Here is a 16,876-nt window from a genome sequence, read left to right on the forward strand (position 1 = left end):
ATAACGTATAAGACAAATACGACTAATTTGTGGCCTTCATGGCATTCAGGACGAATAAAGGCTTGCCTGACTGAGAACTATATAGAGTCTGTAGCCCGGAGGAACAATGCAGCTTCATTCATTGATCATACCTTTTGAAGATTACACAACTTATGCTTGTAGCAAAAGACACATGTGCCTTTTCATTTAACAGAGCGATTTTCTTCTTGATGCATCTTGAGCTGAACCACATTCTGTGCTTCTGAGAATATGTGGAGGAAATGTCTACAATGCTCTTTATGTTCCCGGAGCCGTTTTCATCTAGACGCTGCCATCATTCCCAGTGCGGGCTGAATAAACAGTGGGATGACCTGCGACCCCAGGCTTTATGATCTCATAAGCTCAAATCCAGTTTGTGGTCGAGCTGGCCATACACTTGCGCGCATTTATTTCTAGCATTACACTTCAGTGGACTGAGGTTTTATCTCACCGAAGGATGTCTGGAGTGTGACAAAGATGCAAAGTCAACAGAACATTTTCTCTGTATGTAGATCTTGTTTGAGTGTGCGTATGCGTATTAATGTAAAAGTAAGTAAAATGGTAGCAGAAGGAATGTCATATTTTCTAATTTGCCAAAAAAAAGGCAGGTAATTCTTTATGGTTAAATACTAAACCCAGTGGCAGAGTTTGTGCATGCACTACATTATGATGAGAAAAAGGAGGAAAAAAGTAGCTTAACTACCTTACTTTTCCCCCTAGTGAGTTACAGCATAAATGATAAGCCTATGTGCAGCTTTTGGTATATTAATAAAATATTTTGGCTCTCATCCATGCCATGGGGCTTTACAGTACTACATACTACATCATTCTGACAGTAGTTTGCCTTCCTATTTCTGGAGGTTAGTTGGATAAGTACACATATTTTGAAATGGGTTTGTAAGTTGTTGACATACTGTATAACCATGAACTTTATCAATATTTAATAAAATGTATTTTATATTTATACAATAGTACATTTATTTATAAACTGCATATAACGTATGAGATCATTTGTGCATGAATAATAAAACTTTATATCAAAAACTACTTGCTTACGCCCTCTTATAAAATAAATAAACCGCAAAATCATTGAAACTAGTTTGATTCTTTATGATGCTTTCAATCAACTTCACAATGAAAACTTTATTTATGAAGTTAGGAAGAAGCATTTATGACGGTTTTAAGCAGAAGCACACGCTGAGAAAGGAGGACAAGTTTGCTGCCAGCCAAGAAATGTGTTTTATATGAAAGGAGGCCTGTTCTGCTCTGACTGGATTGCGCAACGGGCCAAGGTGGATTGGTCGTGTTTTCTAAGCTTCCAGGGAAGCTCCCCACCTCTTTTAAATTCGGACTACCAGACCCCTTTGAGCAAGAGATGATATATTGCTTCTATTAAAACTCTGAGAGCCACAGAAATGTCGGATTCAAGCTCTGATGAGAGTTTACCAAATCTCACCGCGTTTCTACAGACGGATCCGTATATACAACACTATGAGGGAGAGCTGCGCAGAAGGTAAACATGCCTTGTTTAAACTTTTAACAACTGCGACAAGCCTGCTTATTTGGTTTCATTCTCTGTTTTTACTCGCTTACTCTGGGTTTTTACCAAAATTAGTTTAGTTAACTTAAATTCATGCTTTCAGTCTTCTTTGCCGCCGCTCGGGTGGAGTTCTGCTAATCCAATCAGAAAGCTTTGTGCCTCTCATGTGCTGCGTGCAGTGATGGCGAGTAACTAGTTACATGTAACGGAATTACATTAATTTAACTAGACAATTAATGTAACTGTAATTAGTTACAGTTACTGATAAAATGTTTAATTAAATTACAGTTACTTTTTGGAAATGTTAACGATTACAAAGGGAGTTGCTAAAGTTTCACACACACACACAAAATGAGACACCAGTGTTTCAATAACTGTTTTATTTCCTATTTGGGTTTATGGCATATACTTTATTTTTTAAGGTTAGTTTTTTTTCCCCATGCCATTTGTCATAAATATCATATCACATAGCTTTTGAACTATTTCTAGTTATGATTTTAACCTCAGAATGATCACAAAGTGAATAAGAGGCGCTCAGCCTGATTTTGTGGTGGCTGTGCTTTTAAATTAAATTATTATATGGCTCTGTAAAAAGCTTGATTCCGATTGGTCAGTCGTGACATTCCAAGGTACATATGTTATTCCCTCATATTAACTGGTAAAAGCTAATAACAGACACATCCTGGTAACTAAAGTCGGTTCTATACGCTTGCTAGTAACAGTTTCTTTGGTGTCAGCTTTGCGTTTGGTTAGCTAATAAAATATTAAATCTCAATTCAATTATTCAACAATTACTTGATTCTATCGTCCTTATATTGTAAACACGTTCTCTTGTTTCATACAAACACAACTGCTATATTGTTTTGTGCATTGTAATGGATTATAAAGATAACTAACAGGCTAGTACAGGAAGTACTAGTACTCCATCATTTATGTGGTGAAACGCAGTGTAATAAAAGTGGTATGTCTCTGCATCATATCTCTTGGATGTCCATGTTTGAACTTGCCGCTTGCGAGAAACTGCTTTCTTCATGAAGCTTTGTGTTCAAATATTTAATCTCAGATCAGTGTTTCATCTCTAATTAACTAAGCAGCCATGTAATAAGCAGGATAATGTACATCCAGCCAGTTGTTATCGCAAGATAAAGATGTGCATTCATCTTATTATAATCTTAATTCAAGTAATAAAGTATTTTAAAAGTCTGACAGGAAGTGTTGAGTGCCACTGCACGGTTAACCCGATCTGATTTAAATGTTTCAAAATTATTAACAGTTCAAAATATTGCAAATTTAGAAATTATCAAATGTAATAAGTTACTTTAATAAAGTAATTGTAAAGTACACTACTTATTACAATAGGGTAACTTATTACATTATGCACTCTATTTAAAGAAATCTATGCTGGTTGCCTTATCTAATAATATTTCCAAGCTTAAATGCTCCAAATGTCAATTAATTAAGTTATTCTGATAATTTTTAGCGGATCACCCAAATGTATTTTGTCATTTACTTGCTCTCATTTAATTCCAAACCTGTATAGATCTTAGTCAGGATAGGTTTTATTTTTGACAAAAATGAAAACCATATGGCCGTGAGGGATACGTAGGCTACAGTGTGTTCGATGGATTGTACTGCAGTTTAATGATGTGCTATTAACAGCCCCTGCTAATAAAAACAATAGAAACCGTCAAATAATTTCCAATGGCTTTACTGGATAAAGGATATAATGGAAATTGTATTGGCTTAAATGGAAACTGTAACGGTCCCTGTGAGTCTCTGTTTTACCTTCTATGGGGACTACCAAAGGACAAAGGAGTCAAAGGAGATTTCATATATGTCCCAAAACACTAGAAACACTTTTTTAACGATTAATATCTGATGGTTTGTAATGAACGTTTAGCAGGGTGTGACTGTTCAGCCGATGGAACTTTCCAGAAAACTTTCAGTAGGGAAGATTAAGATTTAATTTAGGAAATTTGCCATTGTGAAGAACCGTGAGTCTATCCCTTAAAGCCTTTTTTTATCTGCGTGAAATTCAATATTGTGTCTACCCTGACTAAGGTCTATTGTCGTCTTTTGCTGATCTGAACTGCCAGTTATTCCGGTTTATTGATTATATGAGCCTAGTTGTGAAATTGTGTAACTTTGGGTTCCCTGACCAGACTATCCCTCACCTTATAATCCCAATGACATCATCTCATTGTCTCCACTCGGTTCCATAAATATGCAGGATTGATGTAGTAGCATTTGCCATATACGCCGGGGCACGAGCAGCTTTACTGTGACAGTCATGAATTCCAGACTTTTTTGATTATTAATGTTCATATAGAACTCATAGTGGAAGATATGGGACTGTCAGCTAGTCCAGCAGACAGAGAAAGCAGCTAATTGGCCAGAGCTTGTGAAAACAGGGTGAGATGGCACACAGAGAGACAGCGTCTGAGCTTGGCAGGTTTCCCTATACCACCAGCCAGTCGTCATACCTTGTTAAAATTCACTTTAATGTCTAGAGCCTCTCAGACAGACACACACACACACACACACACTCACACTCAGGCATTGGCACATGCACCTGAGACTTCCATGGGATGGTTTTTGTGGGGCTGGGAGACAGAAAGTGAAAATTAAGTCAGGCATTGTCAGCAGAATATTGTCACAAGGGGTTTCATTCCATGACGACAATTTGACAGTAAACTTTCTTAGAAAAAATGCTTGTGTGAAGTATGTAAATGTACCTTGCCGTTCGAAATATCCATATCTCCAAATGCAACTTTTTTTTTTTTTTTCCTGCAGCTTTATGTTTGTAGGAAATGTTTTTTGAAGAAAGTTTTGTTTTTATGGTTTATGTAATTCACGTCGGTCACGTGTGCATTCATATTAATGGTGATTTGTATATAATAATCATTTCATGTGAAAATTGACATTTCTCCTCGTTTCAGATGCATTTTTGCGCAAGGTATCCCGGGATATAAAAACGCTAAATAATATTTACCATTTTAAATCTAAAGAGAAAAATAGTTTACGTTAATGCATGCTTATATAATATAAAATAATTATCTATATAGGAAGCAAGTTCTTACTTCGATTGAAAAGGCTCTGGTTTTGAATGCCAAACAAAGTTTTGTTGCTGTTCTTTTATATATTTATTTCTTTTTTTACAAAGCTGCTGCTGTATGTCGGTGGCTGTGCATCAGTAGCGGGGCTGTTTTTGTATGCATTTTATTTTGTGTATCACTGGAATGGAAAGCAGACTGTGGATGAGAGCTGTGCGGGAGAAAACATTGCTGCTCTATAACAGGATTTGCCACTGATGACAGCCGCAGCGAACACACAGCAACACATTAAAAACTTCAAATTCCAGTGTGACATCGCCACTCATTATATCACACCCGGCTGCTCTTGTCTGAATGAAAAGACTCTGAGCCTGTGTTATGCAGCGTGGAGTTTAAAGATCCTGACCGTGTTTTCTGTATGCACGTACAAAGATTAAGTACGAAATTATAACCGAAATCGTTAATGTTAACAATTTTGATGGACTGACAGCCGCATCCCTACTAAGATGGAAATTTTCTTCTGGCTTTTGTTACTGCTGAGGATCCAGTAGAGGTTCTGCTGATTACACTTCTGCCCTAGTGAGAGTCATCACGTCCTGATATATCGCTCTTTCAGCCCTGTGTGCAATGTCGTATTTATTGCTTCAGAAATGAATCGGTTTGATTGATTGCCTTCATCACTGATAATGGCCCCTTTCCTCTTGGGGGCCAGAGATGAAGCTGTTGGCACTTTTAAAGAGCCTGTCGGTCATAATATTCACTGTACATGAAGTAGAAAGTTAAAAGATGGCGTAGAGCCACCATTATACATATAGGCTACTCAAAGTATACATTTTAGTCATTAGCCAGGTTTGAATCCACCTATGACCCTTGTACAAAATTGGTCCAGAATTCCATTTGTTAGGGACCAACCTGGTAATTGTGTGTTTTTTTCACCCCTTTTCCTCTCATAAGTAAACATGTCATACCACCTTTGCCTTCTGCCAACAGAGAACCGCTAATTTTTTGCTGCCTCATTTATTCTTGCCTTCTTAATATTCCTTTCCTCAGACAATGTTTTTGATAAGGTTCATTTCTATTCAGAATGGTGCACCCAGGGGACTGGATAAACGCAGAGCTTAAATGGGGTGGGAAACAAAAAACAAAAGTAATGTTATTTAGAGTATAAGATTTGAATAAGATGGCATACACCAATTAAGCCCATTCTGGTGCTGGTGGCACTCGCGAGGAATGCATAAACGGGTTTCTTCCTGAACTCCTGTACGCATGCAAAACTTTTTTTTTTCATTAAACTTCCAAACGTGCAGTCAGGCGTTCTGCGGGTCCATGCGGGACTCGGAATTGGTTATGAGGTGGTCTCCGTCTGTGATATTTATGAGCGAGCGCTTGGTTAGTAGGCACAGGTAGCAGCGTTGTCAAGCACTGTCAAGCCACGCACACGCTTTTTCCTCCCTCTGGTGAAACACATTTGTGAAATGCAGGTGGTGCTTGCTTATCTGTGAGCTTGTTCGTCATTTTACAGCCTCTATATTTCAAATGTTCTGAAAGATTGATTAAAACAAGGTGGGTTGGTGTGATAGCATGTTGCATTGTTTATAGGGAGGGCTGTAGGGGTGATTCTAGAGAGCCTCACACATCCAGAGGGGCCCGCAAAAATTACAGTAGGGTTCATGTATAAATGCATGCTTTTACGGGCTCATGATTTTACATAAATCATTATACCACAAACCTTGCTTTGTCTTATATTAGTTTTAATGATGATACTGGGAGTAGCGCAAACATAAATGACATATGGAAGCCTGTTTCTGTAAAAAAGAAAATTGTGAGATCAAATTTATAATGAAAATAAATGGAGCTTTAAATGAGAATTTTAAACATTGAGACATTTAGACCTGGCTTCTTAGACAAGGCTTAACCTAAGCCAGGATTAGGCCACGATGGCACTAACATGTGAAAGTGCTCAGATTTACATTTTAGTCTAGGACTAGGCTTAAGCCTTGTCTGTGAAACCAAAGGAATAAAGCATTTAAATATGAGAAATAACAGGTGCACTGTAATACGTAAAAAGTTAGACTGTAAGATTTAAACATTGCAATTACAAAGAATAAAAAATATTTATGTGTTTATTTGCAAGAAATGAAATCACATTGTGAGATTAAAATATTGCAATTACAAAAAACAAAGTGACATCCATCAGATAAAAAATTGCTTTGAGATACAAAATCAGATTTAAAAAGTAGTAATTACGAGAAACAGCAAAAACAAATCACAGCATATTAAATCGCATTCGCTGTATAAGATGAAAAATCAATTGAGATTTAAATATGGCATTTTACAAGAAGCTAAATCATTTATGAGATATGTAGTTGCATTGCAAGATGTAGACACACTGCAAAATGCCAAACAGAAAAATTTAATGTCACACTGTGATAAAAAAATGTGACATGCAGTAAGTCGCAGTGCAAGATAGAGATAGTGTGAAATGAAAAATAAAGTCACATTGTGGGATATACGCTACTCAACGTTTGAAGTGGATCAAAAAGTTCATCAATGCTGTCCTGAGGCGAGAATCCATGGTTTAGGTTTGTTTTATTGAAAAAAGTAGTTAAATATGCAGTACAGAAACCCAGAATTCCTTGCTCCAGTTCTTTGTGCATGCACATATCCAATATTTTGTAAATATTTCAAATTTGATTGTATGTTAGCGTGACATTTAACCTGAAGTTGTTTTAAAATAATATGTCAGATTATTACACGTTTACCTGCTGTTGCAGAGTGTCTTCAAGATCGTCGACTCACTTATTATTAATCTCATTCTGAAGTGGGATCTTTAGTTGTAGTTCTATACGACCCTTTCGAGGCATCGGCTGTCCTCATTCATTGCAATTACATGGAGAGTGCGGTACATTATTCCAACTGTTTTTGTATTCCAAAAACAAATAACAAAGAACATAGTCTTACAGGTTAGAAGGACATGAAATCGATTTTCTTTTCTAGAACCAAACTTTATTAACATGCAGTAGAGCGATGAGCAGTCTTTGTGATTTAGCATAGCCACTGTGGTGGATTCGTGGGTGAGAGATGACAAAGATTTGATAACATTGCAGGAACCCAGAGCAATTTTTGGACTCGAATTCCTTGCTTAAGGGCTCACAACGCTGGTCAGGGATAGGCACTGTAGGAAGCCAACAGCCCTCCAGTAGTATGCTGGCATTCACCAGTATGCTGCTTCGCACCAATAATCAAGTCGTGGATGCTGAGCTCTCACACACTGCACCATTATTATTCATGAGCTTATTTTCCCTTTGTCTTCGCAGTCGCCTTTAAGAAGCCCCAGGTAAGGATTCACCTGGACCATTCCACTCTGTGCTGAAGAAAATAGCATTTGGTCATAAGATAATAACTTGGCGAACGATTTTGTATCATCAGCTTCCTGCGGTTAAATCCTGATTGGCGGCTGTTTAATCCCTCTTGGACATTTCAAGGGCTGATTGTTTTTTTTGTTTAGTTTTTTTTTTGGTGCTTCGCTTCAGCATCATAGAAGTCATAGAAGACTGCAGGATGTTACTTGCTCTTTTTTTTTATTTTCAAAAAAAGTTCACCCAAAAATTCTGATTTATCCACCCATCCAAGATATAGATCAGCTTGTTTCTTCATCGCAACAAATTAGGATTACGTCACTCGGTTATAAATGGATCCTCTGCGGTGACTGAGAGTTCAAACGGCTAATAAAAATGTCAAAATAATCCACAAGTTATCCACATGACTCCAATTATTGTCTTGAGACGTGAAAAGATGTGTGGTTTTAATAATAATAATGCATTATAACACTTCCATAATACATAATAACATGTCTTTCAATTAAAGTAGTATTTTGCTAATTTATGGAGAGGAGTCATGTGGGTTATTTGTGGAATATTATGATATTTTTATCAGCTGTTTGGACTCTCATTCTTACGGCACCCATTCACTGCAGAGATCCATTGTTGAATTTATGAATTTAAGTGTAAAAAAAGCCTGAATTCTTATGAACCGACTCAAAATAAGGAAAGCTTGTTAGATTAATTGAACAGCTTATACTTCCTTGTTTAGCTCATTTATTTTCTTAATTTTACAAAAGAAATAAACTCCAATCTCCCATATGAACATCCAGATCAATGCATCTGGAGCATGTGTGGTAACCACTAAACCACAACTCAAGTAGAAGTTTTAATTCTGAAGTGTATCGCCCTTAAAAAAAAAACAAAAAAAACCTCAGTATTTTTTAAAAGACACAGTCAATATCCTAGACTGGCTGAGTCAGGCAAAGGCTTAGTCCCTGATGGCAAATCCAGAAAACAGAAACAGGACTTGTGTTCTCATCCTTCTTCTTTAATTGGTTAAATTAACGGTTGAGATGTGGTTTGTGTGAGCAGAAGGTCAGCAAGAAGTTTTTTGCCCTCTCCGTCTCTGTCTTTCTCATTCATAATAGTGTGCTTCTTAGCTTAGGCTATCTTGTTTGTTGCACTCTCTGCTGGAAATGACATTTTGAATGTTTAGAGAAATAAAATGGCTGTTTTGTAAGTGTAATTTCAACACTAGCATTTTCGCATAGTATAGTATTTTTATTCACATTTTTTCATATTGCATTTCCACATATAATTTGATAATTGGACCGTGCAGTAGAGAATTCTGATTATTTCAACAACATTGAAAAAGGATTAAGATGTTATATTTTCCTTGTATTTTGTTTGTTTTTTCCAACGTATCTAATACTTTGCTCTTATTGTTGTATCACCTTGCTAACTAAGTATGCTAGATTCTGAATCTTTTGGACATTCAAAGAAATATGACAAAAATAAATAAAATTAAATAGTTTATGGTCATTTCTACTCATGATGTTATTTTTCTACTCATTTCCTACTTTATTTCTACTCATATCATGGTTTGCACAAAAATATTAAGCAGCACAACTCTTTTCAGGATTAATAACAGGAAGTAATGTATTTTTGAACATCAAATCAGCATATTAGAGTCTAAAATGTGTAATCATGTGACACTAAAGATTGAAGTAATGACTGCTGAAAATTCTGCTTTACCATCACAGGAATAAGTTACATTAGATAGAAAACTGTAAGTTTAAAAAGTAAGATTACTCACAATAGCATTACCATAATTTTAATTATATAAAATAAATGCATAAATGCAGCCCCCTGAAATCAAAATTAAAGGTTTTTTTATGTGTTAGTATCAATATGTTAGTCCTAAGGTTATCTATAAGCCAGCGTGCTCCAGAACAGTCTTCACCTTGTACTTCAGTTTCACATTAAATCTTCTAAACGATCAAAAGCAATATAGAATTTGAAGCACCCGCCCCCTATACTGTAAATAGATGCTGAAGCTGTGACTGAGATTGGTCACTTCTTCACAGTGTTAGTATTTTCTATGCAGTGAATGGCACGTAGTGCTAGCGATAGGGACCGATTCAGGTAGTGTAAATATGCTTTTGATTGGGGCAAATGAGGTCTGGTTTCACGTTGTTTCATGCGAACCTCGACAGTACCGTCTGACCGGACTTTGTCTTCAGTCAAGAGACGCCATAGCACAGAGCAAATCATATGCGTGAGTAGGCATATATTAAACACTTTTAAACCTACACAGCCTCAGCGTGATTATGATTACCATTTTGTTTTAGTAAGAGTTTCATATTGAATATCAGGGATTAGCTATTATACCGTGGCTGTCAAATGTGGCTTTACTGAGCACAACAGCTCTGGCCAGAGCAGATATATAAACAAAACGCTATTGGCCATTTTTAAAAGGAGACGGGGCTGCTTGATATGTTGATAAGCGACCGCATAGAATAACGCTGGTTGTTTCTATGCACTTCAGGCCTGTTCACACCAAGCATAATAACAATAAAAACATAGTTCAGTATTAAAGACCACAACTATAACGATTAAAAGAAATGATATTATTGTTACTAATTTTTCCCAGCTGATAAATGATACAAACACCGACAGCCATTCAAAATCCATCATGCTATAATCAGCGTAAGAATTCAAAGCAGCAGACGCATGTGCGTTCAGAATAAGACGATATCATCTGCTGGTGTGCGTGCTAATATCGTTATCTTTAAAGTTATCTTTATAGTTAACGTTTCTGGTCAGAATAAGGCAAATGGTGCAGCGCAAAAAAATGATAGAACGCATTATATCACTGATGCTGTATGTGGTGCGATACGACACATTCGATTTTGACAGTAAATTGCTGCCTCATTCTATTAATGACATACAGGCATAAACCTCAAATATGTAACATCCGACTTTGTCGCGTCGAATTGGTGGTGTCGCATTTGGTGTAGTTAGTAATCATAAGAGCCAATTAGAAATCTTAGAAAGCTTTCAGAGCAGAGTAACAAAAAGTTGTAAAATGATAGTCATAACACAGTGTCTTGAAGTAAAATAAACACCCAAAACTTAACAAAAATTCAACTTTTACCGCTTAGCTTACCATCTCAACCTGCAGATATTAAACCATCAGCACTTCCTGTTCCTCTGGAGTCCCCCTTTACCTCGTTCCACTCCAAAGCTAAACTGCGCTTTTGAGTTTGGGTTTTGACGCCTCTGGGTGTACGCAAGAGAGCCTCTAAAGCAGTGAAAGACCCTCTGTGACTCTTTTATGGTCGTGCAGGGATGCCAGGGGCAGAAATGAGAGGTGTTTGCTGCTGTGTGTTTTCATCCGCGTGTAAGTGAGCTATCCGTGTGAAAAGCGCTGTGTCATGATGAGTCAGCTCACCCCGGGGCTGTTAGCGTAGAAGATGAGACGTGCGTGAGCGCCCTCGCTCTTCTAACAATCTCTCTCGAGCTCCCCACGCTCACCCTCCGACTCGTCCCCCCTCAAAGAGCCCAGCGATTCACCAAAACGCGCTTTCAAGAGGACAGGATCGAACGGTCAAGTGTAACCTCTTTTTAAAAGTGACGGAGGTGCAGCGCGCGCACCACTCTTTGCGGCTGCTCCTGGTCGTCTTGAATCATTGTTATTACCAGAATGGGAGAAATCTTGTTATTATATCCGCAATGGGAGGCTGTGGCGTTTCCCGCATCCCCTCCCTCTCCTTGGCGCCTCCAGCAGGGCCGAGCTAAGCACTGATTCTTTCAGAGCTCAAGTCCGTTTGACCACTGGACTGAGTAAGCGAAGGCCTGCTGAAAGGATTTGTTCAGGGGGTGATTAAGTTGCTCCGTCTGCTCCACAGGGGTCATATTTTCCCTTTCGTACATCCAGCCGCGCTGATAGACGTCTGAAAAAAAGCCTTGTGGATCTCAGTGTGTGGCCCATCAGAGCTAACTCAAGACTTAAGGCCTTGAAATAACCACTTTCAAAGCTCAATTGTTTTTTTTTTTTAGTTTCTGCAGCTTTGTGGAATATTAATTCTACCTCTTTTGTCAGCTACTTCCATAAATGTCAGGTTTTTCGATTGTTACAGTTGAGGAAAGCTTGGCACGGATAGTTTTGCTTATTCACCTGAAAGGTTGTGACTGTACATCTGTGACTGGGCTGTTAACTGTCAAACCAGTAATCGGTCGAACGGTTTGGTCGTTTGTGTTTATCTGGAAGTCGTCAGGAAGACAGTTTTTCATTTCGTCTGTCCGTCTGTTTGCTCTCTCCCCATCTCTCTCGCTTCCTCTCTGTGTGATTAAGAGCAGCGTTTGAGAGGCCACTTGACGGCACCCATCACCCTGTTGTTCCTCAAGTTTTAATGAGCACTTTAAACTCCCAGAGGAACCCAAATGAGTAGTTCCCATCGGTAATTATTCCTAACACTGCCATGAATATGCACACAGAAGTCCCAGCTGGGCCCAACACTTTACATTCAAACACCAGCTCAAGCTCAGAGGTCTTGTATGCTTTTACCTCGGTTATACACCATTTAAAATGGATGGGCAAGCATGGCAAATGGCAAACACAGGTAATATGTTGCATAATCATAATTTTTTTTGTCTTCAATACAGTTCTTGTGTCTTTGCAGTTAATTTTGTACCCAAGCAAAGTCTCAGAGAACATGACACATTGTACGTCTAGAGATTCTAGGAAGGTTTCAGTTCTGGAAAATGATGGTTCCTTATTGTTTCTCACTTAATTCTTGACGTTAATTCTTAGTTCATTTGCAGTTAATGTGTCTTTTTGTCTCCACCTGTTTTTTTTGACTCATTTCGCTGCTCAATGGTCATTCCTTAACTTGGCTAATTCTAATATTTATTATCGTCCTTCTCATGGGCATTTAATCATGTTTAACTTTGTTCGAGTTTAATCTCTTTCTTAGCTCATTTTATCTGGAAAATGAAAACAGTTTTTGTTTTTTGAGTTTTTGACTTTCAGCCTTCCAATTACAGCACGTATATATGATTACATACAAAATCAATAGTAGTTATTAAGATTGATGTGGTTTGGGATTGGTAAAATGTTCTTGGGAAAAAATATCAGCACAATTTCAACTTGTCTAATAATTCGGCACGCACTGTATGTATTTTTTTTTTTTTACTTTTGTTTACCATATATATTATATCGCTTGTAATATGTGGCTCCAATTTTCCTCCGGAAATGTTATTTATAGTATACAGTGTAGTATAAAGTAAAATACTGGTACTGGTTATTTAACAAGGGAAAAGAAAGGCGAAAACAAGGGATTGTTCACACAAAAATATAAATTCAGTTTTTATTCACTCACCCTCAGACCGTTGTTGATCCTTGATCCTTGAATCCGAGAGCTTCCTGGTGCTGCATAGAAAGCAACACAACCGACAGTTTCAAGGCCCAAAATGCTAGTAAGGACATTGTCAAAATAGTCCAAGTGGTTCGGGATACAGATGATGAACTAAGAGAGAGGGACATTCTACACTAGAACGCTGGCTTCTGCGTCATCAGTAACACACGCATAGGTTCTGGTGTAAACATGCGACGAAAACTGACACAGAAGAGAAGAGATTGTTGAATAAAGTCACTATTTTTAGTTTTAGTTCACACAGATTTCACACGGACTACTTTAACAATCTCCTTACTACATTTCTGGGCTTTGAACGTTGTTAATGACAGAATGTTCATTTTAGTTCGAGCTTTTAAGTTTTAGGTGCATCTGCAATATATTTAAAATTAAAAAAATATATATGTATTATTATTATTTTACACATATATATATATATATATATATATATATATATATATATATATATATATATATATATATATTGTGATTCATTGCAATTGTAGTCTAATTTAAGCATCACAAAATTTTAATGCTCAGTTACAGATGTGCAAAGCTATTGATATTGCCTAAACATTCTCCAAACTCCCTATTTCATCATTTGAAATAAATTTGTCTTCTGTAACAGCGTAAAGTGGAGAATTCACAAAAATATTATTCCAACTCGTCAAAATAAGGACTAGCATTAAGCCACTTAACCAAAGACAGTATGCCATTAAGCATTAGCACAATTATAATCTATCAGGTAGAAACGTCAATTAACAGAACGGAGGAGGACACAGATCCCTGCTCATTTTACAGTTGAGTGCGCAGATACGAACAGAACAGTGTTTTGCTAAAAAAAAAAAAAAATGGAGGAACACTTAAAAAAAAAAAATGTCAAGCTACAAATGAGATTTCATCAGCAGGCTGATGTTTTGCTTTCTTTTCCCTGAGTATTTCACACATTTCAAGCAGACATTAAAATACAGCGTGTTTTAACAAATCAGTCAGAGATTTTATTCAGTGGGTTTAATTTATTCAACATTTACTCTTTTCACTTTAAAATTGCAAACACATGTCTACACAAATCTGATCTACTTTCTAGACCGTCTTCACTAAATGACGCGAGCGCGCCGCTGCCGGAAGTCAGTGTTTTGAGCTATAACTTTAAAAATAGAAATATTTTTGTTGCAAGACCCTATCCATCTGCTTCAGAAGACGCGCGTTAACCCTGCTGGAGGCGTATAGGCGTATAGGTTAGTGAACTCTGACTGCGTTCGTCATATACACCTAGGATGGCTTTTGGGTGAGTAAATTATGGGGACATTTTCCTTTTTGGGTGGACTATTCCTCTAAATAGTATTTTCTCTTTGTATATTTCTGCCCTCCTTTCTATCTCTGTGGTGATTCAGATACGAGCGGTTTGCCGAGCGTCTGGCACAGCTGGAGGAGGCGGAAGGGGCCTTTGATTGCTTCACATTGAGCTACCGGTCCTTTGGAATTCAGCGGCGATCCAACAGCGCTCTGGTCCTTAGGGAATGGGCACCAGGAGCGGAGGCCGTCTTCCTGACTGGGGATTTCAGTAAGCGTCACCATGCAGAGACTGTCTGTTACATCCAGACACAGACCTTTCTTAATGCACAGATCTATGGCGCAAAGTACAAGCCGTTTATTGTTTCCAAGGAAACAGGCTTAATTTTAGGCATGTAATGCTTGAAATGCTGTTCGCGTTTGCAGGGCGAGGAATCTGCAGGGTTTGCATTGAGTGATTTATTAAGCCGTAATGATGTGTGTTGCCAATTGTGTGCTTGTCTGGATTGTTTACAAGTCGTCTGACAGTATTGTTCTTTTAGAGACGTCAAGAGACAGAGAGGAAGAGAGAGTTGGACTGATGTTCTGTTGTTAAGTTTTTACTCCATTAAAAGCCGATTTGGAGTCTGTTAGAAGCAGGGTTCAAGATAAGGCTAAATTCCCTCTAATCTTGAAGTAACAGGAACACATCCTGCAGTTTGCGTTGTCCCGACTGCCGAGCTTCACCACTGAATCTGAAAAGGAAACCCGTGCCCTGGTTGGAAAAGCGCGATGGAGATCGATCGATCGGTCATTTTCATCCAAGCTTTGTTTACATATGAAAGCCTTCAGTCATGTGCAGACTAATTCTTCGTTAGAGTTGCTGGTCAGTAATAGTCACAGGCTGCTTGGAAGCGAATTTGGCAAACACTGTGGTCAAGTTTTTTTTTCTTTTTTTATTTAATGATTTTCTAAAAAGAAGAAGAAACAGAATCGAGAATACATTTAAAAGCACAATATAATTAGAACAAATTTACATTGCTCTCTTAAATTCAATCATTTCAACATTATGGGCATTACAAAATTATAATGTATATCATAAAAGTTGATATTTATTGGAGATTTACAACAGAGTACATTAAACTGTTTTTAATGATGACCTTTAGAGATTTTCAACCTACGTAAATAAGACTGAACAAACATTTTATTATTACTATATGATATGCCACAATTCAGTGTAAAGGGTTTTGTAATGTTTTTTAATAACTCTCTTATGCTCATCAAGGCTGCATTTAAGTGATAAAAATTAAAGAAAAATATTTTGATATATTTTTTTCCAGCATCATTACTCCATCAGTGTCACATGGTCCCTAAGAAATCAAGAAAATATTTATTTATATTATTTATTTTATTCACGTAAAAAGTTTGAAACCATATTACGCTATACAGATAAACTTATAGTATTAACAATATTGACAGCAGGTGCTACTACGTATAAGCATAAATCTCTTTTAAGACCTTTTTTAACATCTCAAACATTGCCCAATAGAATCCCAGATGTCAACGCTAACACCTAGAAGAGGCTTATTATCGGATAGCACGTGAACAATGCTATCAGTGAACGAGATGCAATTTTAGTGAATTTTACTCAGCGTTCATTTCTTTCCCCGTCTTCATGTCCAACTGGTTGGTCACATACGTGCATTAGGCATGAAACGTGCATGAGGAAACTTTGATGTATGATGTTCAAAGCTTTCTGCTTCAGTAGTACTCGAATAGCTGTCAGACCGAGAGAAGAAGAGACAGAATGTGTAGCAAGAGGGAACGACAAAAAAAGAAATATTATATGAAAAAAATATCAATGAATGAATGCGGAAGATGATGGAGGATGATGCCAGGATGAATTCAATTATACAGTTGATTTTGTTGTATTGCAGCAAAAAATTTACAGTTGTTGCTAATACTGTTTTGTTTTGTTTGTTTAAATGAACAAGTAATGTACAGGTACATTTATTTATTTGCTGAACATGTTCATGTGATTTGCTCTTGTTAATTATTATTATTATTATTACTTCGGCCCTTCAGCTAGTTTTTTGTTACTCTTTTATTATTATTTTACTTTTTTATCATTATTTTATTACCATTATTATAACAAATTCAGTTCTTAAGCAATTTTTTAGTTTATTTTTAGTTATTTTAAAATGAAATATTTTTTATCAGATTCTTTCTGATTCTTGTAGTTCAGTAGCCGCC

At 37.1% G+C, this 16,876-nt stretch overlaps 1 protein-coding gene across 1 annotated transcript in view; it reads left to right on the forward strand.

Moving 5' to 3' along the window:
- The window catches only part of gbe1a (glucan (1,4-alpha-), branching enzyme 1a), a 130,470-nt gene that overhangs the window by 30,144 nt on the left and 83,450 nt on the right, over positions 1 to 16,876 (forward strand). The window contains 1 exon segment of the mRNA XM_043249832.1: positions 14,746 to 14,915. Within this exon segment, the coding sequence (XP_043105767.1) occupies positions 14,746 to 14,915 (170 nt within the window).

Source organism: Puntigrus tetrazona, chromosome 10 (assembly GCF_018831695.1).
Source record: "Puntigrus tetrazona isolate hp1 chromosome 10, ASM1883169v1, whole genome shotgun sequence".
Lineage (NCBI taxonomy): Eukaryota > Metazoa > Chordata > Actinopteri > Cypriniformes > Cyprinidae > Puntigrus > Puntigrus tetrazona.